This window comes from Stegostoma tigrinum, chromosome 24 (assembly GCF_030684315.1).
Source record: "Stegostoma tigrinum isolate sSteTig4 chromosome 24, sSteTig4.hap1, whole genome shotgun sequence".
Lineage (NCBI taxonomy): Eukaryota > Metazoa > Chordata > Chondrichthyes > Orectolobiformes > Stegostomatidae > Stegostoma > Stegostoma tigrinum.
The window spans coordinates 33,951,839-33,964,272 of record NC_081377.1 but is presented as its reverse complement, the minus strand read 5'-3'; the positions used below and the strand labels follow the sequence as shown (position 1 = coordinate 33,964,272).

At 43.5% G+C, this 12,434-nt stretch overlaps 2 protein-coding genes across 3 annotated transcripts in view; one reads left to right on the top strand and one right to left on the bottom strand.

Moving 5' to 3' along the window:
* LOC125464837 (F-box only protein 39-like) overlaps nucleotides 1-12,434 on the bottom strand; it is an 84,020-nt gene that overhangs the window by 43,438 nt on the left and 28,148 nt on the right. The gene's annotated exons all lie outside the window — the stretch shown is intronic.
* LOC125465055 (CD276 antigen-like) lies at nucleotides 191-11,985 on the top strand. 2 transcript variants are annotated; one of them, XM_048558133.2, is made up of 5 exons: nucleotides 191-748; nucleotides 1,607-1,689; nucleotides 3,243-3,596; nucleotides 9,481-9,768; nucleotides 11,265-11,985. In XM_048558133.2, the coding sequence occupies exons 2-5, from the start codon at nucleotides 1,632-1,634 to the stop codon at nucleotides 11,414-11,416; spliced, it is 852 nt and encodes a 283-aa protein (XP_048414090.1). In that variant the 5' UTR covers nucleotides 191-748; nucleotides 1,607-1,631; the 3' UTR covers nucleotides 11,417-11,985. The 2 variants fall into 2 exon arrangements, with proteins under 2 accessions (XP_048414090.1, XP_048414089.1); XM_048558132.2 differs by having other exon boundaries at nucleotides 191-877.

Below are 12,434 nucleotides of genomic sequence, written 5' to 3'. Positions count from 1 at the left end.
AGCTGTTCCTGAATCTTTGGGAATTGAAGGCCGTTGGAAGCATACTCTATCACAAACAAGACGTCTATAGAGTTAGTAAGAACTGCCGCCGTTGGAGTCAGAGAGAACAGTGTGGAGCTGGAGGGACACAGCGGGCCGGGGCAGCATCAGCGGAGCAGGGAAGCTGACTTTTCGGGCGGAGACCCTTCCTCAGAAGATGAGGCTGCCTGGCCCTGCTGTGCCCCTCCAGCTGCACACTGTCACAGCTGCCTCTAGAGTGCTGGCGAGGCTGCAACAGAGAGTACAGTGTACATGTGTGGTCCCTGAATTTGAAGAACGCAGTTGGGAAAGGGATTCGGTTGGCTGAATCCTGGGATGCCTTCCCAGGAACAGCCGAATTGTTTCATTCCTGACAAGAAATGGAACGCAGAATGAATGACAAAATCGCCAGAGTTTTTTTTAACCAATTATAAGGGCTAAATCGTCAGTTTCACTGCAATTCGGTCTGGGCTGTATATTCAGAGCTGCATCTGGCGATACTGATCGGGATTGGAGTTTGTCCCCTGGGTGCAGCAGGGAGATGTGTTTTGTTTTGATATGGATTCCGTTGTCAAGAGGAACGTCCCACGGTTTACAGGGACATAGCTGCGTCAGCGATAAGCTTAAAGCCGCAACAGCGCAATATGAGCTCACACCGTCATTCTCCTGCAGTCAAGCAGCGTCCCGGCGTTATTAACGTGCTCGATCCCGACGAAACCGGCCCCAGAAGGTAAGCCAAGCAGCATCTCAGGAGCACAAAAGCGTGGTGCTTGCTTGGCCTGTTGTGTTCATCCAGCTCCACACTTTGTTATCTCGGATTCTCCAGCATCTGCAGTTCCCATTATCACTCACCCAGAAGGTAAGCATTTTGCTGCTGGTTAGCAGGGAAAGGTGCTGTGAAGCTTTGAGGATGTGTTGGGAGCGAGGGATGATTGGACCAGAGTGCCCCAGAGGAAATGGTCCCTGCCGAAGGCCGGCGAGGGAGGGGAGGGGAATATGTGTCTGAGGGTAGTATCTCGCTGGAGGTGGCAGAAATGGTGGCTAATGAACCATTCTTGGTTTTGTAGGACGTTTGGAAATGTTGGGCCTTTTTTTTCTTGGTTACAAGAAGTTTGAGAGGAGATTTGACAGCAGAGTCCAAAATCAAGAGGGCTGTGGACAGAGTAGCAGGGAAGGTCTGTTTCTGTTGGTGGAAGGAGCTGAGGACATAGATTTAAGGTAATTGGCGGAAAAATAAAACGGAGACATGAGGAGGAATTTCCACACATAGAGATTGGGAATGTCCTGCCTTAATGTGGAGAACACAAGTTCAATCAAAGATTCAAGAAGGAATTGGATTGGAAAAGAAAGAATCTGCAGGACTATGGAAGAAGCCAGGAATTGACACCAGGCAAATTGCTCCTGCAGAGAGCCAGCAGGGACAGGATGGACTGGATGGCCTCCTCCTGAGTTGTAACCATCTGTGATTCATTTTCAAGGTTCACAACTGTAGATTGGACTCTTGGGAAAGTTTCTGTTGATTAATGTTTGTCAGCGCATTTAATAATTACCGTTCTTTATTCCCATATTTTATATTTCTTTCTTAAAGGAGCTTCTCTGCAAAGTGAACAGCGATGCAAAAGATCTCTCAATTCAGTTTTCTTGTACTGTGGGGACGACTGGCATTAAGTAGTAAGTCATCAATTGCTTAACTTTAGCTTTTCCTGTTTGATATTGGTCAGTATTTGTACAGAGCTCGTATGAACTTGATTGGACAAATTGCCTCCCTCTGCACTACATACCTGAACACGCATGCATTTGTGTGTTCCACATCTTGTTTCTCCTGGAGCAGTAGTTTCAAGGCTGTCGCTGAAAAACAGACTCACTCACACTTGGCTAGTGTATTGGAAGGCTTATCATTATGTTGTGAGCACCCCCTTCTAATTTTGGAGAGAGGGGAGTTTGACCTGGAGTTTTTGGCTCAGAGGTAGGGACCAAAATCATTGCACCATAATACCACAACACCTTCAGTGTGCTAACCATGCTGGAATTCGGTCTGCACTCGTCAATGGTAAGTTAATGGGAGCATTGATTAAAACTCTACTTTGTGGCCAACAATGCTCCATGGTCTGCATCTGAGATACAGTGAGGACTAAAACGTGGATATTTTTGGGTTAGAATGTTCTTTCTAATTTAAGTCAACACGAACTAGTTATGATTCCAAATATTATTCTGCTTTTTGATCTGGCCAACTGTTTCCAATTATTCCACCCACCCCAACTGACCTGATTTTATCTTTATCATGAATCCGCATTAATTGTCTTGAGCCTGTTGCTATCTAGAGGAAGTTTCACTTCTGACGATTGTCTGCCAGCTGCTCAGGTGGCTGCTGTAGGCAGTTCCTGGAGAAAAGGAATTAGGAATCCTTCCAGGTCTTTGTTTAACTGCCCCTCTGAAGAGCAACCCACCCAGATCCACTCCCACACATGCAGCTTTCAACCATGGCTAACCCACCTAGCCTGCATACCCCTGAATGTTACGGAGAATTTAGCATGGCCAAGCCACCTAAACCTGCACATCTCTGGACTGAGAGGAAACCAGAGTACTGGGAGGAAACTCACACATGTACAGGGAGAATGTGCAAACTCTACGCAGACTGTTGGCCGACGGTGGAATCAAACCCGGGTCCCTGGCCCTGAGGCTGCAGTGCTAACCACTGAGCCACCTTGCCACCCCTTAGCAGCAGAGTCAATATCATCTCTTAAACATTTGAACATGGGTTCAGCAGGAGACTAGAGCTCTCCACAACACCCACTGCAATTGTAGGGGACCATCAACAACTTGCAAGTCTGTGGTTGAGTAATCTCTCTGGTGGTGCCATTTGTATTTGTGCAAGAGCTGAGTGTTTTGAAGAGGGACATGGTTAGAGTTGGCAAACTCTGCAATGGGTAATGCTTTGGGGTAAATCCAGGAATTTTGCCAAGGACCAGCAGGCAGGGGATCAGGATGAGCTTTGTTAAGCACAGTGTGTCGAAACAGGTGAGATCTCGGCCAGCTCCACAGCAGAGACTTGTTCTGACGGCTCATGGTAAAAATCTTAGTGGTGACAGGAGGGAGTTGGCCCATCTAATACCTCTTCTGTAAATGCAGGGCTTTTTATTACAACTGTTGCTATGAATTCCTTGAGTGTTTTCTGGTTTTGTATCAGATTTGCTGACATTTTATTTATCCTGTTTAATTTACAGAGGGATTCAAAGTCCTAATGCCTAAAGAGCAAGTAATAGCTATCCTTAACCAGGTTGTCATGCTGGAATGCAATTTCACTGTGACTGAGGAGCCACCTTTGAAGAACATAGTTATCAACTGGCAGCTTGCCAACACCAATCAGGTTGTCCACAGTTACTATTATGGGAGAGACCAGCTAAAGAAGCAGAATCCTAATTATTTCGGCATAACAAGTTTATTCCCGGAAGAGTTTAAACGTGGAAATGCTTCCCTAAGATTAGAAGGAGTAAAGCTAAAACACAGTGGAAAATACCAGTGTTACGTCAGCAATGCATCTGGAAGTGGTGAAGGAATAATTACTGTTGTTCTTGCAGGTAAATAGGCATAACATGTTTCTCTTTTTCACATCATACCTGAAAGTACCATTTTGTGTATGGAGCAGCACAGTGACTCAGTGGCGAGCACTGCTGCCTCACAGCACCAGGGACTCAGGCTCAATTTCACTCTTGGCCAACATCTGTGCAGAGTTTGCACATTCTCCCTGTGTCTGTATGGGTCTCCTCTGGGCACCCTGGTTTCCCCCCACAGTCCAAAGATGTGCAGGCTAGGTGGATTGGCCATGCTAAATTGCCTGCGGTGTCCAGGGATGTGCAGGCTAGCAGGATTAGCCATAGGAAACACAGGGTTACAGGGATAGGATGGGGGCCGCTGTCTGGGTGGGATGCTGTTCGGAGAGTCGGTGCAGACCTGATGGGCTCAATGGCCACTTCTCACACTGTAGGGACTCTGTCACCAGCAAAACATCCTGCTTGCTTGCGAAGTGCAAATGAGTAAAAGGCCATTGTAGTGTAATCCAATCTCACTTCAGCATTCTCTTAGCAATCTATTCCAAGATGATACGACACACCTCTGGAGTAGGCGGGACTTGAATTTAGGCCTGCCCAGCTCAAAGGTAGGCACACTCCAACTGCACCACAAGAACCCTTGTAATCTCACTTTATTGCCCATACAAAAGTTCATTTCAGGTTCATTGCTCATTCATTCAAACGTTATGTATAAATTCATAATAATGTTAAAATTAAAACTAGAGGTACAGAGAATGAGCGAACCGAAATTAAACTGTTTAAACACTACTCCAGTACATTCAAGTAAGCAGTCAGTGAGCCCCATCCTCCACCTGATCCTGTTAAAAGTTCATTTAGAGAAGGGAGTGAACAAGTGAGTTCAGAAATTGATTTTTACAGCATTTGAGGGATTATAATTTTTTCCCCTGGTTACATCCAAAAACAATACAAAATGTGATTCTCAATATTCACCACAATTTTTACTTTTATCTAAATAATTTAGAACCAGATCAAGAAGCATCTGCCCATCAAATATTCTTCTTGGCTGGTTCTATGATCTCTGGCCCTTTTATTTTATATTTTCCTAAGACCAGGCAAGACATCGAATATAAAAGTTGATAAATTATGTTACAGCTGCGTAAAACTTTAGTGAGGTCACATTTGGAATATTGCATGCAGTTCTGTTTGCTACACTGCCAGAAGGATGTGGATGCTTTGGTAATGGTGCAGAGGTTAGCCAGGATGTTGCCTGTATGTAGGCACCAACGATATAGGCAGAAAACGGGATGAGGTCCTACAAGCAGAATTTAGGGAGTTAGGAGCCAAGTTAAAAAGTAGGACCTCAAAGGTAGTAATCTCAGGATTGCTACCAGTGCCACGTGCTAGTCAGTGCAGAAATGAAAGAATAGCTAGGATGAATGCGTGGCTTGAGAGATGGTGTAGGAGGGAGGGGTTCAGATTTTTGGGACATTGTGACTGGTTCTGGGGAAGGTGGGGCTATTACAAATTGGACGGTCTACACCTGAACCGGACTGGGACCAATGTCCTTGGGCGTGCTTTTGCTAATGCTGTGGGGGAGGGTTTAAACTAATGTGGCAGGGGGATGGGAACCAAATATGGGACAGAAAAGAGGTAGAAACGAAAGCCTGTAGGGAACTAGATAATGGAGTCAGTGTGATTAAAGGGAATAGTCGTCGGAGAGCAGATGATGAACACAAAGGGAAGGCGGTCTGAGGTGCATTTGTTTTAATGCGAGAAGTGTACTAGACAAGGCAGATGAGCTTAGGGCTTGGATCAGTACCTGGAAGTATGATGTTATTGCTATTACTGAGACTTGGTTGAAGGAGGGGCATGACTGGCAACTAGTTGTCTCAGGATATCGATGCTTCAGACGGGATAGAGAGGGAGGTAAAAGGGGTGGAGCAGTTGCAGTAATGGTCAAAGAGATATCACAGCCGCACTGAAGAGGGCCCCATGGAGGACTCAAGCAATGAGGCAATATGGGTAGAACTCAGAAATAAGAAGGATGTAGTAACAATGTTGGGGCTGTACTACAGGCCTCCCAAAAGCGAACATGAGATAGAGGTACAAATATGTAAACAGATAATGGAAAGGTGTAGGAGAAACAGGGTGGTGGTGATGGGAGATTTTAATTTTCCCAACATTGACTGGGATTCACTCAGTGTTAGGGGGCAAGACAGAGCAGAATTTGTAAGGTGTGTCCAGGAGGGTTTTCTAGAGCAATATGTATGTAGTCCAACTCGAGAAAGGCCATACTGGACCTGGTGCTGGGGAATGAACCCGGCCAGGTGGTTGATATTACAGTAGGGGACTACTTTGGAAATAGCGACCACAATTCTGTAAGTTTTACAATACTCATGGACAAGGATAGGAGTGGTCCTAAAGGAAGAGTACTAAACTGGGGGAAGGCCGACTATACCAAGATTCGGCAGGATCTGAGGAATGTAGATTGGGAGAAACTGTTTGAAGGTAAATCCACATTTGATATGTGGGAGGCTTTTAAGGAGAGGTTGATTAACGTGCAGGAGAGTCATGTTCCTGTGAAAATGAGGAATAGAAAAGGCAAGATTAGGGAGCCATGGATGATGGGTGAAATTGTGAGACTAGCCAAGAGAAAAAAGGAAGTATACATGAGGTCTAGGCGACTGAAGACAAACGAAGCTTTGCAAGAATATCGGGAATGTAGACCGAATCTGAAAAAAGGGATTAAGAGGGCTAAGAGAGGACATGAGATATTGCTGGCAAACATGGTTAAGGAAAATCCCAAAGCCTTTTATTCACATATAAAGAGCAAGACGGTAACTAGAGAAAGGATTGGCCCACTTAAGGATAAAGAAGGGAAGTTATGTGCTCAGTCAGAGAAAATGGGTGACATTCTTAATGAGTACTTTGCATTGGTATTCACCAAGGAGAGGGACATGACAGATGTTGAGGTTAGGGATAGATGTTTGCTTAGTCTAGGTCAAGTTGACACAAGGAAGGAGGAAGTGTTGGGTATATTAAAAGACATTAAGGTGGACAAGTCCCCAGGTCCAGAAGGGATCTATCCCAGGTTACTGAGGGAAGCTAGAGAGGAAATAGCTGGGGCCCTAACAGATATCTTTGCAGTGTCCTTAGACACGGGTGAGGTCCCAGAGGACTGGAGACTTGCTAATGTTGTCGCCTTGTTTAAGAAGGGCAGCAAGGATAATCCAGGTAATTATCGACCAGTGAGCCTGACGTCAGTGGTAGGGAAGCTACTGGAGAGGATACTGAGGGATAGGATCTATTCCCTTTTGGAAGAAAATGGGCTTATCAGTGATAGGCAACATGGTTTTGTACAGGGAAGGTCATGTCTTACCAACTTAACAGAATTCTTTGAGGACGTGACAAAGTTGATTGATGAGGGAAAGGCTGTAGATGTCATATACATGGACTTCAGTAAGGCGTTTGATAAGGTTCCCCATGGCAGGCTGATGGAGAACGTGAAGTCACATGGGGTCCAGGGTGTGCTAGCTAGATGGATAAAAAACTGGCTGGGCAACTGGAGACAGAGGGTAGTAGTAGAAGGGAGTTTCTCAAATTGGAGACCTATAACCAGTAGTGTTCCACAGGGATCTGTGCTGGGACCACTGTTGTTTGTGATATATGTAAATGATCTGGAGGAAGGTGTAGGTGGTCTGATCAGCAAGTTTGCAGATGACACTAAGATTGGTGGAGTAGCTGATAGTGAAGGGGACTGTCAGAAATTACAGCAGAATATGGATAGGCTGGAGAGTTGGGCAGATAAATGGCAGGTGGAGTTCAATCCGGGCAAATGCGAGGTGATGCATTTTGGAAGATCAAATTCAAGGGCGAACTATACAGTAAATGGAAAAGTCCTAGGGAAAATTGATGATCAGAGAGATCTGGGTTTTCAGGTCCATTGTTCCCTGAAGGTGACAACGCAGGTCAATAGGGTGGTCAAGAAGGCATATGGCATGCTTTCCTTCATTGGACGGGGTATTGAGTACAAGAGTTGGCAGGTCATGTTGCAGTTGTATAAGACTTTGGTTCAGCCACATTTAGAGTACTGCGTACAGTTCTGGTCGCCACATTACCAAAAGGATGTGGATGCTTTGGAGAGGGTGCAGAGAAGGTTCACCAGGATGTTGCCTGGTATGGAGGGTGCTAGCTATGAAGAGAGGTTGAATAGATTACGATTATTTTCATTGTAAAGACGGAGATTGAGGGGGGACCTGATTGAGGTCTACAAAATCATGAGGGGTATTGACAGGGTGGATAGCAAAAAGCTTTTTCCCAGAGTGGGGGGGGTTCAATTACTAGGGGTCATGAGTTCAAAGTGAGAGGAGGAAAGTTTCAGGGAGATATGCGTGGAAAGTTCTTTACACAAAGGGTGGTGGGCACCTGGAACGTGTTGCCAGTGGAGGTGGTAGACGCAGACACGTTAGCATCTTTTAAGATATATTTGGACAGGTACGTGGATGGGCAGGGAGCAAATGGACACAGACCGTTAGAAAATAGATGACAGGTTAGGCAGAGGATCTTGATCGGCGCAGGCTTGGAGGGCCGAAGGGCCTGTTCCTGTGCTGTAGGTTTCTTTGTTTGGAGCATTTTAGTTATGAGGAGAGGTTGGATAAACTTGGATTGTTTTCACTGGAACACAGAGGTTGAGGGGTGAGCTGACAGAGGTCAACAAAGTTATGAAAGGCATAATTAAGGTGGAGAGCCTGGAATGCAATACCATTGAAGGTGGTAGAAGCGGGCAGTTCAGTAATGTTTAAGGCATATCTTGATAGACGCATGAAATGGAGGCGAACAGAAGGATAAAAACTGCGTATGGGCAAGAAGTAGCAGGTTTAAGTGAGAAGTAGGAATTGGCGCAGGCTGAGTGGGCCGAAGGGCCTGTTCCTGTGTTGTATTGCATATCTAAAAATTACTGTTACAGCAATACAGAAACATGTCCTTTTGTTACTACACATGCATGTTGATGGGCTGCACATTCAGCAAGGATTCCAGATGCAAGCATGACCTACAACTCATAGAATTCATACAGTGCAGATGGAGGCCATTCGACCCATTTAGTCTGCACCAACTTTCTGAAGAGCATCCCGCCCAGACTCATTATCTTGCATTTCCCATGGCTAACCCATCTAGACTACACATCTTTGCACGCTGTGGGCAATTTAGCACAGTCAATCCACACATCCTGGACATCTTTGGACTGTAGAAGGAAAGTGAAGTACCCAGAGGCCACCCACACAGACACAAAGAGAATGTGCAAACTCCACAGAGGCAGTCACATTGGGCTGGAATCAAACCTGGGTCCCTGGCGCTGTGAGACAGCAGCGTTAACCACTGAGCCACTAATTCAGCAGGAATGGCACGGAAGATGGTTTATATTCCTAAGGCTTTCCGTGAGCATTTCTTCTGCCTTTGACCTAATCCAAAAGCAGTGTGCTTGTTGTGCAACACACAAAGAATGTTGCCACATCTTGGAACTGGATCTACAGCCATAGACCTAGGTAAGGATGGGACTGCCAGAGACTGTGAAAGTGATTGGCTTAGTTCATCAGGATCCAAATTCAAAATAAACCCTTGTTCAAAATTATCCTGCCAGGATAATTGGGAATGATGCACACTGAGTGAATAACTATTCATTGTGGTTTTGATATATCTCACCATTGAGGTATGGTGTGTGCAGAGTCACCAGGCAGAATCCAACTCACTCTTTAGAGGAGAGGTCTGGCTTTAAGCAATGCTAACTTCCATTCTGCATGAGACAGTGCACATCATCATTAATAGCATTATAACATTTCCACACTGCCTGCAAGACTTAGAGGGCTATTGCAGAAGGCAATAGTTGTGTCATTTATTACTGAGGAAGTTAATCTTGACTGATTGAATTACACAGCATTCTACAGTGAGCCAAGGCTAATCATCAAGCAGAAATCATCCAGCACCAGTTTAATGTTTGAGTCTAGCGGCTACCCTAAGGCTGATATTTCTTGGTACTTTGGAGACAACAAAGATGCTTCCGTTTTGTCCAATACTTCCTACTGGCAAGATGCTGATGGACTGTACACAGTCCAAAGCACCATGGAAATCAACAAAATAGAGAACAATTCAACCTATACATTTGTTTTAAGAAATGCGGTTGTCAATCAAACCATCTTGAGGACATTTACTTTAAAAGCTGAAGGTAAGATTTTGTTTTTCTATCCTCACCAATTTTTTGTCTCTCCTGAAGGTCTGAGGCTATGATAACACTCCTACATGTCATTGCTTGGGTGTAATTACAGAATCAGTCACCAGAGTACATAGGCCAGTTGTTTTTCAGGAGATTGAGGGGGGTATCTTATAGAAACGTATAAAATTATGAAAGGAATAGATAAGATAGAAATACAGAGGATGTTTTCACTGGCAGGTGAAAACATATAAAATTATGAAGGGAATAGATAAGATAGAAATAGAGAGGATGTTTTCACTGGCAGGTGAGGGCATAGCCTCGAAATTAGAGGGAGCAGATTTAGGACTGAATTGAGAAGGAATTTCTTCACCCAGAGGGTTGTTAATCTATGGAATACCTTGCCCAGTGAAATGGTTGACTCTACTTCAGTAAACATTTTTAAAGCCAAGGTAGATTTTGTTTTAATAATAAAGCAATTTAGGGATACGGTGAGAGCACGAGTAAGAGGATCTGAGTCCATGAAAAGATCAGCCATGATTTTATTGATTGGCGGAGCAGGCTCAAAGGGCCAGACGGCCTACTCCTGCTCCTAGTTCTTATGTTCTTGTCATATCAGGTATTGTTATTCCAACTGTTAGCAGCTTATGTAGCATACGTTGAGCACATGAACAGATCTAGGAAGGCACTGGAGGTTTTAAGGATTTTTAAAAATATCTTTGGGATGTTAATTGGGTTAGGACCACCCCCCCCATATCAGATCAAGGAATCCAAACGTATCTTGCCTCCACTTTTTCACCCCTTCATGCTTATCTCTTGATACCAATAAGCAAATGGAACATATTGTATTTTGGTAATTAATGATAATAAGCCAGATTTAATTAATAGTCGAATGATGAGTGAATATTTTCTGAATAGCAATCATAGTACTCTCAAATTCAATCATGTAGCGTTTCTACACAGTATATGTCACACTAGAAGCATCCCAGCTGACAGTTTTATTGCTTTGCAACTGCATGCATCACCAGCCACAATTACTGTTGAGCCCAGCATTATGGTCAAAGATTGAGTCACAATTTATTATTTTGGAAAATTAGTCTACAAAATAAAAAAGGAAAGGAAACTTCCCTGCATGGTACCCTTAATATCAGATGGAGTAGTTAAATAATTTGTTGATTCTCATCATTCTAATGCTAACTACCCACCAGTAAGCTGTGTTCAAAATTAATGCAGGCTGTTTTTGAAGAAGAATTAAAAGCAACATGCTGCAGATGCTTTCAATCTGAAATAAAAGCAAAGTGCTAGAGAAAGTCACCAAGCCTGTTCTCATCAGAGAGACAGTCATTTTCAAACTCAATATGTTAACTTGGTTTCTGTCTCCATAGATGCTGCCAGACTTATTGAATTCTTGCAGCACTTTCTGCCTCGGTTTTATGGTATATTGTTTTTGTGATTCCTTATACTCAATGAATAAAACTCTCCTTTTCTCTTTTTTAAATTTCTGTTTTCAGAATATGGCACTTCGATGTCAAAATCGGCCAGCACACTTCTCCTAATTACTATTGCAGGCAGTGTATTAATCATAATGGCACTGGCTATACTGTTATATAATAAATATATTAAAGCAAAGAGCATAGAAATCATTGTTCCAAATTTGCCATGAGATCACTGCAACGTCCAGCATAAGCTGATAGTGGCCCTAATCAATTCTCCAGTGGTGTGGAAGTCTCGGTCTGTGTGGAGTTATGATGGTTGCATGTGGGAGACTCGTTTTGAATACTTCATTCCAGTGATGGTGTTTGAATGGCTGGAATATTGCCCAGTGGTCCATGTGCAGAAGCTGTGAGGAATCCATCTGTTGTCACAGAGTCTTTGCACCACATTTGGCCCATCAAATCGATACTGACTCTTACAGTTGTACTCATTGATCCTTGAAAGCTCGCATTAATAAGGAAACACTTGTAACAATCAATGACAGACACTATCTAACATATGGAAGACCCCCTCGGTGACTGCATGGGAAGGACAGCAAGAGGAGTGTTTGGTGATTTGTTGTGGACGAGATCATTTTAAAACTGCGAAAGTGATGAAAATGCTGTGAGATACTGATCAGTCATTTCTAAATGCTGAATGTATTTAAATTTTATCTAAATGTTACTTAAAATCTCAACATTGTTTTCATTTTTACTCCTTACGTTTCAATGCTGTGTTTAAATCAAAAATAAAATTGTCAACCAGTACATGTCCGACTACTGAAGTGTCGGAGGGTACAGAATACTATTTGGATTAACAAGATCCACAGTTCTTTCAGTTATTATTTGGGTTAACAATGCTGAGCCAGTAGTAGTCCCTCAGGCACATTGCCACCAAACTGTTGCGATCTACATCAAAACCAGAGTACTTGCCAATAATCTCAGAAGCTATTTCTGTGGCATGGCTTAGCCTTTTGTTCACAACAGTTTAAACTTGGTGACAAGTCAAGGGGTAGCAGCAGATAGCCTTGAGCTATCGACATGTAGCTAGTGAGTAAGTTAAAATCACAATTTAAATTTTCAGGCACCAAAATAAATTATGATTAAATTAGGTCGATGCTAAACTAAAGATTTCAAGAAAGAGAAAAGTGTCTTTTTAAATGAGTGCATTTTTGTGTATGGAGAAACTTTATATTCCAGGATACAAAA

Excerpts from the sequence above, each read along its gene's own strand:
- LOC125465055 (XM_048558133.2), top strand. The coding sequence starts at position 1,632 with ATGCAAAAGATCTCTCAATTCAGTTTTCTTGTACTGTGGGGACGACTG. Across the intron at positions 1,690-3,242 it reads GGGACGACTGGCATTAAGTA|AGGGATTCAAAGTCCTAATG; the intron begins GTAAGTCATCAA and ends TTTAATTTACAG. Across the intron at positions 3,597-9,480 it reads AATTACTGTTGTTCTTGCAG|CATTCTACAGTGAGCCAAGG; the intron begins GTAAATAGGCAT and ends TGAATTACACAG.